At 43.1% G+C, this 11,518-nt stretch overlaps 1 protein-coding gene across 1 annotated transcript; it reads left to right on the top strand.

The window, feature by feature from the left end:
• Positions 1–2,504: 2,504 nt before the first annotated feature.
• LOC127069739 (uncharacterized) lies at positions 2,505–9,891 on the top strand. The gene is made up of 5 exons (XM_051007157.1): positions 2,505–7,504; positions 7,819–7,936; positions 8,024–8,248; positions 8,451–8,683; positions 8,771–9,891. Exons 1-5 carry the CDS (start codon positions 7,411–7,413, stop codon positions 8,899–8,901), a joined length of 801 nt encoding a protein of 266 aa, XP_050863114.1. The 5' UTR covers positions 2,505–7,410; the 3' UTR covers positions 8,902–9,891.
• The last annotated feature ends 1,627 nt before the right edge of the window (positions 9,892–11,518 follow it).

The following is an 11,518-nucleotide window of genomic DNA, read 5'->3' as shown; positions in this document are numbered from 1 at the left end:
TACTTCTCGTCTCTTTTCTCACTTTCCTTCCTTTGCGTCGTTCCGTCCGTCCGGATAAAAAAGAAAAAAGTTTTCCGATATTTCGATCTTTCTTATTACCGGCAAATCCGCTTAAATCTCGATACTCGACGAGGATTCGACGTTCAACTCTATTGAAATATACGCTCTGTATAAAATGTAAGATTATTAGCAAAAACTCAACTTGTGATCCATCCGATAATAACGTCGGTGTCGGATCGATCCTTAATGACGATCGAGATCGAAAGATGGCACTCGCTGTTCCCGTCGTCGAACGAGGAGTACTTCGGACGGTAACGTCGTTCTCCTCGAAGGATTCGATATATTTCGAAACGCGTCCGCGTTCTCGTCGGAGATCGTCTTAAAGGATAAAAAGCGCTTGATAAAAATCGATGGGAATAAAGAATTGAAAAAATGAGAATTTTTTGTCGAACGCTCAATTTCCTTTACGTTCGAAAACAAACGAACGAAGTTAATTTTTATTTTTAAAGAAATCCGATTATAAATGCAAAAGGATGGGAGGAGGAGACTCGAGGAGAAATTCAATTATATCGATATGTATTATAGCGTAAGTATGCTCTTACGGAGGAAGAAACGATCGAAAGAGAAAATCCGCTTATCCTTCCTGATACGCGTGTTCGTAGCTCGGCCTTCCGTTCGATCCCTCCTCTCCTTTCTTTCTTTCCGACGGCGAGTGGACTAGCCAGTTACGTGTAACGATTTCGTTAACGTCGCCCTGCCTGGAAAACGACGTGAATTCGAGGGGTATGTCGTACGAGGAGCAAGCGGAGGAGAGGAAAGATTGGACGCGTAAACGTCTTGGAAACGCCAATGGACGATGACACGATGACCGACAAATACGTATAAATAGTGATAGATCTGCGCGTAGCTGAATCCAGGAGGTTTAACACGCTCTCGACAAATGATTTTCCTCCTCCGTTCGCCTTCTCATTGGTCGCCGCGCAGGCAGGCCTCCGGAACGTGATATTGTAGCAATCCCATTTAAATTGTTAATTCGAAGTCGGCTTCGAGAAAATAACGTTATATTCGGTCTACTGCGTACGGAGCCCGGTCGATCGTTTCGTTCATCGACACCTTTTCATTCGGCCCTTTTTCTTCGGGCCTCGAGAAGAGTCGATTCGGAACCGGTCCAACTTCGAGCGAGAATCGAACGTCGAAAACGTTGAACGTGCAGCATCGTTGCACGTACGCGCGATACAACAGAATATTATAACTCGAATCGATCCGTATGCGGTAAACGCGCATAATAATGTGCTTCGCCCTTGATATATAACGTACGAGATGTTTTCCTCCGATAATGAAGGAAAAAGAAAAAGAGCTAAACTTTGGAATGCTGCTATTCCATTAAAAGTCAAATAGCTCGTACTACGGGCGTAGCGTATTTACCGAACAGGTATTTGCTAAACAGGTGGGATTAATAATCTCTCCTAGTGTTCTCAGTTGCTAAGATTTTTGAGACGTTCGTTAACCATGTTCGATATAAGCTAATCGATTGTAATAAAAGCGAGCCGTGCGACGCGTACGCTTGAAAGTAGAAAAGATAAGTAGAAAAGCGTGTTTCCTTAAATATCCATATTCAAAACGACGTAAATTTTATGCGCTGCGCTGAATCGCTCCAACGTTGGAATTAAACTCCGACGATGAATTTTTTTTCTCCGATGCACTTACGTTATCGTTAACGAACGCTCTTGACACGTAAAAGTTCTTCGTACGGACAGAATCGAGAATAAAAGTTGGAAAAGTGGGTCGTCCGCGTGACTAGAAAATAGCTGAGGGGAAAATCGGAAAGGGTAAGGGGGTAAGACGCGAATTAAACTCGTCCGATTTTAACACGAAATTGTCTCGGTTACTTTTACGCCTCCAAGACCAATAACGAATAAACGCCGCATCCCGCGAATCGTCCGCGCGGGAGAGCAAAAATAGTCTTATTAACGTAAAAACGGCGTCGGTGATGCGAGCGGACGCGCGTAAGAAAGTCGCGATAATCCGGCAAAGCGATGCCGCGAGTGACGTTTCCCGGCTACCCGGCTCGGATAAAATAGACGTTCTTTATTGCCGAAACGTATGAAGGTAATAAATTACCAACGCGTGCGAGTACGCCGACTAATGACGGCTTTATGATCGATGTCGTTAAAACCATATCCTTGTCGTACGTGGGAGTAAAGCGTACCTACCCACGTATATATGTACTACGTACGTGATGGAGGAAACAGGAAAAGGGATGAAGGAAGATAGAAGATTGAGGTAGGTAAGTAGGTATATAGAAAGAATGGGAGAAGGGTAAGGGTATCCGACGTGACGACGGTACGGGATAACGCGCGCTCGATTATCGTCCTTGGGTCCTCGAGATTTTCATCGGCGACCCGATAATAAATCGTGCAGTCGCCGTAACGCGTAGATTCGACTTGGATGAATTGTACGAATAATTGGCAAAACTCTCGTTCGGCCGACTCGTTTCGGCCAGCGAGACGGGTCCTACGTCGTTCGAGATCGAGTTAAACTTTGCGAGGGTCGCAAAGCAACGATCTTTGAGAGAATCGTCGACGCGACCACGGATAGATATTCAACGGCTGCTCGTTCGTGCCGGCGACGTGCCAACGGCAACGAAAGAGAGATAAAAATCTAGCCTTGCGTCGCAGGTGTGGTCTTCTACGTAGCTCGTCGTCATCTCCTAGCTTCCGATATGATACCGATGATAACGAGATACGTTTCACGATATACGTATTCGCGCGAAAAATCAATCCGACGCGCGAAAATAAGCGTACGTAAATCGACGATAACTATCGTATCGTTCGTTTCCTCGTCGCCATTCGATGCCATCGAGAAGTTTTCGAATTCGAAGCAACAACGTACGTACGATTCGATGAAATTTGCATCGATTCGCGCGTGCATTCTAGAAAGCGCGTGATCTACCAACAGATCGTTGAGTTTAGCCTCGCCGTGAGACCGCCGCTTTATTGTTTAGCGAGCGAGCTAATGGACTAGTAGCATAGGATTTTACAAAAAGAAAGTATCGGTGTGGCGATACTGCCCTTGCTCCAAATCGGTAGATCGAATTGCATGTGTACCTATCGACGTATCGAAACAAAACGGAACGAAACGAAACGAAACGAAACGAAGCAAAAGTCGCATTCCTCCTTTTCTAGGCCGAGTAATAAATTGTTCGGATCGATAAGCGATCGAATTCCCGTGATAAATCGATACCGTATCATCCGCCCACGTGAGAAAATCGTCGGTGACGATCGAACGCGCTGGTGAATTAATCGGGAATCGTTTAACGCCTTCGCATTACCGAATGCTGACAACGAAAAAGAATTGACGCCACCTGAACAAAGGCGGACTCCGTTCGTCGAGTAGCGTGAAACGTAAGCGATAAGGGGCAGCAGGTAAACGTAGGTAATCTCTCGCTCGTATAAAAATCGACCGGTGAGAGACATTTCCGTTCAAAGTGCGCTAATTGAGAGATCAACGAGCGTTTAAACGGTCGTTAAACGTTTGCGTATAAAACGAACTTGGAGACTCGGCTCTTTCAAATGCCTTCTCGCAATTCCGTCCCGTCCCGTCCCGTTAGTTATCATACGTAATTGTACGATGGAACATTTTGCATCGCTTCCCCCTCTTTCTCCCAATGAATTTCTGATTTCAACATCGAACACACCTACTTACGTAGATCCGTACACGTTGACTCGTGACACGAGCGTGTCGAAGGAAAGACGATATGAGCAAACGTGCTTTATTACAATATGCATGTATTTATTTATATATGGACACACACACATACATGCGCATATATACACATATAATTAGTATAATTTGAATAATCGCGAAAGAGTTATCGCGAAAATTTCGCAACTTTCTCTTAGAATGTGGCTGGCTCCCGAACGAAGTAAGAGATCTGTTGTGCGCTTCGAACGCGAGACGAATAAACGTTACGATCTTGCCAATTGCGAATTGATTAACATTTTATGCGGGACGATTATATTTTTTGCTCACTTGACCATAATTGCGCGAGGCTCGATCGCGACGACGGACGTGGTCGTTTCGTTCCATCATTATTATTCGTTTATTAGCGTTCTTCGCCAATATATTGTTCGTTAACGAAACCGTTCACCCACGTAAGTACGTACCCTCCGTCGAAATTCTCGCTATTCTCGTCGAAACGGTTAGACAAGCCAACGGTCAACGGAAAAATGGAGAAATGAACGTCTCGTTGAAAATCGACCGGTTAAGTACCTACCAGGTACTTAGATATGCCTGTCGTATCGTCGTTTACAGTTTATTCCTGCGTATTACCGATTGGATCATAAGATCGTGCATTTGTATTTTCTTTCAAATCGATGCTCGTTAGATAGATACGTATCTACTACGATCGACAGTTTCGTTAGATTTTTTTTTCTTTTATCGGCGATGCAGTCTAATCGATTAATCGATAATTACGTGGTATGCGATGTTCCAATCTTCGATGTCTCGCTTCGTAATTAGTAGCAAGTATTTCTTTGATCGCGGACTATCACCGATCTCTAGTCGCCTCGTCGTATTTCGTTTTCCTTCGTACATTTCTCATTCGCGGAATTATCTCCTATATATAAAATAATACTTTTTCCAGAAGAGACCAACGACGATGCGTTTAATAGCTTCCCGACCTCGTTCCAATAACCTCATGACTGACGAATTAGACAGCTTTCGCGCATTACGTCACGAGGCCGAATCTATCCTAGATCGTTATATTCTCCGGTCGAGTAATCCTTCGAGTTAAGACGTAGCACGCGCACGCGAACGTTCTTCCTTCGCATCCTTACTCTTTTTACCTTCGTACGTTTCAATTTTATCGACTACTCGGGAATCAGCGCGCGGTCGATTCTATGACCGTGCGATCGAGAAGCGGATATTTACTGGAATAGATACGAGAGAGAAGATATCCGTTCCTATCTTTCTTCTTCATCTTCTTTTTCCGAAAGAAAAGATGAAAAATTCATTCCACGAGGTCGTCGTAAAAATATCGATCGGAAATTGGCATGGAACGTCGAAGGATTTCGACTTTTTGCGGGCCGATTAACTTGGCTGCGCTCGATCGATTGTGCCTTTGTGTCGAGAGGGAGGGAGAGAGAGAGAGAGAGAGAGAGAGAGAGAGAGAACAAGTTCCGCAGCGAGGGATAAAAAAGCGAAAAGAAACTGTGCGAGAAAAAGGCGGATATTCCGACGATAGACGCTAACGTTTGGCGAGTCAGCAATTAAGCATGAAATGTAAACAATTATTTTTCCTCCCGTCTATCAGTTTCGGTTCGTTTATTTTCTCGCTGGCACACACGTTCCATTCTATACAATTATAAAATCACAAGGCTGTACTCTAATAACGGGAGCGAGCCGTGCTATTGCTAAGACTTTCAAGGCCAAGGGTTTATCAAAATTCACAAAGTCCGCGTTCTGTGTCACGCTCCTTCCTTATTCTCTCTCTCCCCCTGGCTCTCTTTCTCATTGTCAGTCATTACCACCAGTATTATTATCGTCGTTACGTTTGCCTCGTTATTTTGTCTTCGTTTGATTTGATTTGATTTGATTTCATTCGATCTGATTATTCCATATTTTTATCTTTTTTTCCATCACAGCGTTAAAATCTATGCAACGATCGCGAACGGTACATTTTTTATAATCTCGGAAGGTGCGGAGAGTTACGCAACGATTTCTTCTTGTCCAGCCTCCTCCCACGTATGCATTCATATGCATCTTTTATCGACAGATGTTGTTAGACGCAACCCACATCGACCGACTTTAAAACATTTTTCCGTCCGTTTTATGATTAAAAAATGAGAAATATTGAAAATATTTTGCAATCTTCCTTTATTCGACGATAGCTTTCCGAGTCCGATAGTTCTCTCTCTCTCTAATCACTCCTATCGTATGCGAATGAATTTTCCTTCTCCTTTATCTTCGATATCGATAGTATCCGTTAGCAGAATTCAACGATAATTTTCGTCGCTCTTTTTCGTTCTTTCGTCAAGAAGACGCGCACGGTTTTTGTTCGGTTTATTTATTTTCAAATTATACGCGATTAGCGTCACGGAAAATTCTTAGTCCAACGCGAGCCTTCGCGTCGGCGTAGAAAGTACAGTTTATTCTTTTCTCCTCGACGTCTTATCGATAATTATTAAAAGCGATACTTTCTTATATATTGCGCCACTGTTTTACGATTATTTTCACCGACCATACTTACCTTACCGTTAGTTCATTAAACATGTACACGCTTGCTCGCGTTCACACATCGTTCAGCGCCTTTCGCTCGTAGAGTATGTGACTCCAGCGACGGGATATCGGCAATATCGGCAAAATATGAGCGCAACTGGAAGCGTAATAGGGAAATACTATGCGTCTATTGCATCGGTGTATAAGCTCGTCTAGGTGGTATCGCGTGTGATGTAATGAGAAAAAGCGTATAACGCGAAAAGATTCGACGTGATCTTTCGTGTAAAAACCATGACGACGACGAGCCGCGTCGATATATCGAAAATCCTCGCCGACGAACCGCCCCACCGCATACGAATCCGTTTCTCCATTATCTACCTTGGAAAAGGGAAAGAGTAAGAGAAGAAAAGAAATTATAAATATCCTTAGCTTCGCTGACACGTTTGAAACGTTCTTCGGAAACAAAAAAAAATAGAAACGAAATTATCGGTATCGTTGTCGTAACAAGAAATTGTAAAAAATATCTTATACGCTCGATAGAAAAATACACTTACCACGAGGCTTCGTTGTTGCCGCAAGACGAGCATCCGCTCGAACGGGTGAAGAATCTTGACGAAAATGAGAAATAAAAAATGAAGTTGTCGTCGCGATCGCCATCGACTCTACCTCGCGATTGTACGATCCACTATTAATCGAATATTACTTAGTTCATGTATATCGTGTATAAAAAATAAGCAGAAAGTATTAAATTTTTTGATCTCCGTCAGAAACTACTTTCGGAAGAACCTTTTTTGACACGATTCTTTTCAAAGAAAATAAAGCTTTTTCAAAAATTCGAAAACGTCGTTAAACCTTTGTCTTTGAAAGAAGACCTTGTCCGTCAAAATCGATCGAGGATTATGGCCGTACTCGTCGATATCGAACAGCCTTCGATCGAACTCGTTTGTATACAAACAGATGTATGGAAGAGGAGAGAGAGAGAGAGAGAGAGAGAGAGACCGGTCAAATTTCGATTTGTATACACTTGATCGTGTATACACATACATATATGTGCGTACGATACTTGGAAACGATCAGTAATCTTTGAACATCCCTCGCACGCGATCGTCGTATAGAAAGGAATAACGTCGGTGACATATTTGATATCTATAAAATATTATAAAAATCTATAAGAATCGATAAAATAACGTCATGTTTATGAGCATAGCGATAAAAATAATAATAAGCATTTTAACCGGAACTTTTTGTGACTGCAGCAAAACAGTTTTAAAGGAAAAATACAAAGGTAAAAAGTGATAGGATCGAGCGATGCGACAGAGCGAATAAGTTTAGAGTCAGTTTGAGAAGAAAAATAACCAACCTTTGCGAACGAAGAGTTTTAGTTTGTCATTAACGAATCGATAAAGAACGAAGAGCGAATGTTTTAAACCTGTATAAGAATAAATTCGTATACTTAGAGATAATTATCAATGTACATATCCTAACAAAGGGAAGTATCACAGCTTATATCTTATATTTTATCCTTTCGTACGAATAAAAAAATACACCATTAAGTAGGTACGCCATTAAAGGCGAAAACACGATTTATTTTGTTGCTAGAAAAAATATCATCTTCAAAGAGTACGAACGAACCTCCCCCCACGAGACCTCCTCGTAAACCTCGATATGATGCTCGAAGGTTCGAAATTGAGGAAAAATCTCCATCGATTTCAAATCGGTTAGTCGAACGAAAAATATTGAGCGAATTACTATATATATTAGCGATCACTATCGTATCTTTCTACGATTTTCAATAACTTTTTAGATGGACTACGAGCGAATCCTCGATCGATGATCGCGCTATAAAGGTAGTAACGGCCCAGATCGAAAGGCAACCGAATGGGGAATCACGAAAGAGATCGGTATTGCTTTTGCGCGACGCCGATCTAACGTCGGACGAGTTAGAGCTAAAAAGATCGAGACGGGATTCTTTCGTGATGTCACCGAACGATAAACACGATTATACGGAAAAGACATTGACGAGGAAAACGTACGTACTTGGGAGTTATTTCCAGACCATATCGTTAGTCTTAACGATCGTTTTACCAGGAAGTATACGTAAATATGTCGTACATATTTGTATCTAATCGCGTTAGAAAGCTGATCCTTCTTGGAAACGGAACGGCTGATCGATACAGTCGCAAATACACAACAAACGATCTTGTTTATTATTATCGTAATCCGTCTTTTAGGCTCAGCATGGTAACGAGCGACGAAACCGAAACGTTCTACTTGGATATTCCACCGACGTCGTCGTCGCATTTACCTCGCACAGATCGTTCGATGGATCGTTCGACGATTCAAATTAATCCTACGACCACGTCCACGAATACATCCACGTCCACGAAAATCTATCGTTCAACGCAATATCCGAAAGACTTCGATAACGGACGAATCGTACTACAAAAATATTTTCTATTTTTCAGTAAGAAAAAAAATGAAAGCGACGATATCCGAGTAATCATTCGAGTGAAAGGTATCCGTTGTGAAAATAATGAAAACGTTATCGCAGATGAATCGGATAAATCTCTCCATACGGCAAACTTGTCGACCACGGACTACGCGAATTTGGGAGGAGAAGAATATTTAACGAAAAAGGAGAGGCGAAAAACGTTGTCGAAGCTCTTTCAATGTCACAAGTGATATAAATATAAATTGTACTCGTGTTAATATACCGTGATATCGTGGAAGGGTGGCTTGGAGGGATACCGAGAGACAGAGAATGGAATTTTGAAAGTGGAAATCCGTCCGTCATCGGGTTTCCCGAAAACTCATTTGGCGCGACCGAGCGACCGCGATTTTGCTCGAATTCGCGTTGGTACGCGCTCTTGAAAGATTTAAAAACGATCATTCGCGGTAACGCGTCGTTTCTTATACCCTTTTTCCCGTTCGATCTTGCCTGCTCGAAACCTCGCGCATTCTTACCGCGTTATATCGACTCGAGTCGTTGATTATCCTTTACATCGCAGCGGTTATAATTTCATCAGCCGCGCGAGCGAACGAAAGGCGAAGAGGAAAGAGAACGAGCGCGTGAAAAATTGTTGCAGCGTCGCGAATTATCGCCAAGGCGCGACTCGTGTTCCATCGGATATCGGGAGAAAAAAAGGGATGGAATCGTCGTGTCGACCGGCGCTTCTCGAATTACCGCGCGCGTTTTCTCGATCTACGCTCAATGGAATTTCCGCGATATTGAGAGAATCGAGTAACGAGTAGAAAACGCTCGGCGAATTGAAGCGATCGAAAAAAAAAAAATCAGCTCGTTACGCGAGTACCGTATTATCCGTAGATCGGAATTCGTTTCTTCGAAATTGCCTCGGAGAAGGAGGAGTAACTTCCATAACAGTCCTATTTGAAGCGCGATTTCTATCTCGTTATACCGCGTCTCATTGGGAAAGACAACAATGACAAAAGAAACGAAAAAAATTCCTTTTTAAACTTCCTCTTCCTAGCTGCGTAGACTCGTAATAAGTAACTACTTACATACGTCGTTGTTTTGTCCAATCTCATTGTTCGCTTCTTTGTTTTCTATACCAAATGAAACAATAATATAGTGTAATATTGTATAACGAATCATCGACAATAAACTAATGTGTATTCGCGCGAAACCAAACGTTTCGCAGTCGAAAGGTCGTATCATCGATCTCGACTATCCCGTGTAACTGGGATAAGGACGCGCCAAGATACGCGCGTCCTTTTTCGTTAGCTCGAGATATTTCTTTCTTTCCTTTTTTCCGGCAGCGCAGGCGAGTGTATTTGTTTCGCGTAGGAGATGCAGCAGGAAAGCACGCAGAGAAGCGTCGTCGTTTCGTTCGATCGACGAAGGAGAAATGTTTCGTCGGTCTCGTCCGAGGAATATTTCACAAGCCGATCCCAGGGGATCGTTACGTCTCTCTTCTTTTTCTCCTCTTCGTTAAAAGATACAGATGTACGCTGCTCTCTCCTCTTAAACAAGGTATATTTAGAAAGCGTTGACCGATGCGCGTAGCGTGGAAATCGCTTCGAATTAGGTTCGAATCACTCTAGTCGGGAAATCCCGCTCTTACGTCGCTATTTCTCTCTTCCCCTCCCTCTCGTATGCCCATAGGCTCGCGGTTTCGTCGCTTACGGCCGAACACCTCGCGATTCGACGTCGCCAGCCGGTTAACCATTTGCGCACGTTTTCCTGCCGACACGACATTTTCGTCGTTCCGAGATGATCGTTTGGCCACGAAAATATCGATAATACCCGTTGATTTAGAAACGATTTTTCTCATGAAAAATTACATCCTAAGCCACTCGGACGTCGGCCGTTAACGTCCGCTATCTCTCGATAGATTTTTCTTTGATTTGTCGGATGAAATGCCTTTGCTTTTCCGTTCGCGCGTCGTTCAGCCGTCACGGATCAGGAGGAAAAGATTTCTTTTTTGGAATAAAAATATATCGAATAGAAAAAAGTGAATGAGCATATTTGCCCGCCCGCATAAGTACTTACTTAGCCACGCGCGCGCGCGTGTACACACTCGTGGATATACGCGTTACGTACCTATATGAGAGATAAATAAAACTCGCGAGCGTATTTACGTACCTATTCTTAGCCTTGATCGAGCTCTGGCATAACCTTGAGAACGTTAGAGCGAGATCGAACGAGTAATAGTTCGATCCTCAAAATCGATCGAAAGGAGATAGAGAAGAATGGAAGAGACGTCGTCGTGGAGAATTGTTGTCGTGAAATTTATTTCCTTTTATCGAAGAGGAAGCTCGTATTCGCGCGAGACGCATAAGCGAGTATATTTACGTACCTAGGTAGGTATTAATCGACTTCCAGGAAAGAAAAGAATTGTTCTTCTCGTGATTTAGTTCCTTTCCGTCGGTGCGAGCCGTCGAATAAAAAGTTGGCAAATTCGAATGATCGAGATGTTCCAACGATACCGTAGTATAAAGGAGGAGAGAACGCGAGAAATAATATTTATAATATTTGAGGCGAGCCGATGACAGGGCACGCAAGTACTCGAGTAAGTAAGCAGATAAACTTTTTCCACGTAAATGGAGAAGGTGATGTAACTGCGACACGCGCGTCTCGAGCATACATATCGCCGGCCTTGCATGGATCTCGATCGACGAAACGGAAGACATACGGCTAGAGACGCAAAACGATCGTTAATTATCGTCGTTATTTATCGTCGGGAGATGCCGTTTCTCGATGAGAAATTACGTCGTCGAAAACCGTACGATCGGCTTTCCGCGCGACTCGCACTATTTCTTCCATGCTCTTTCTCCTCTC

The sequence above is a fragment of the Vespula vulgaris genome, chromosome 16 (assembly GCF_905475345.1).
Source record: "Vespula vulgaris chromosome 16, iyVesVulg1.1, whole genome shotgun sequence".
Taxonomy (NCBI): Eukaryota; Metazoa; Arthropoda; class Insecta; order Hymenoptera; family Vespidae; genus Vespula; species Vespula vulgaris.
This window is presented reverse-complemented; position numbering and strand designations above follow the sequence as displayed.

Bases quoted from the DNA above. Each gene is read 5' to 3' on its own strand.
- LOC127069739 (XM_051007157.1), top strand. From the start codon at position 7,411: ATGTTTATGAGCATAGCGATAAAAATAATAATAAGCATTTTAACCGGA. The intron at 7,505-7,818 runs GTAAAAAGTGAT...TTTTGTTGCTAG, and splicing joins TTTAAAGGAAAAATACAAAG to AAAAAATATCATCTTCAAAG. The intron at 7,937-8,023 runs GTTAGTCGAACG...ATAACTTTTTAG, and splicing joins TCTCCATCGATTTCAAATCG to ATGGACTACGAGCGAATCCT.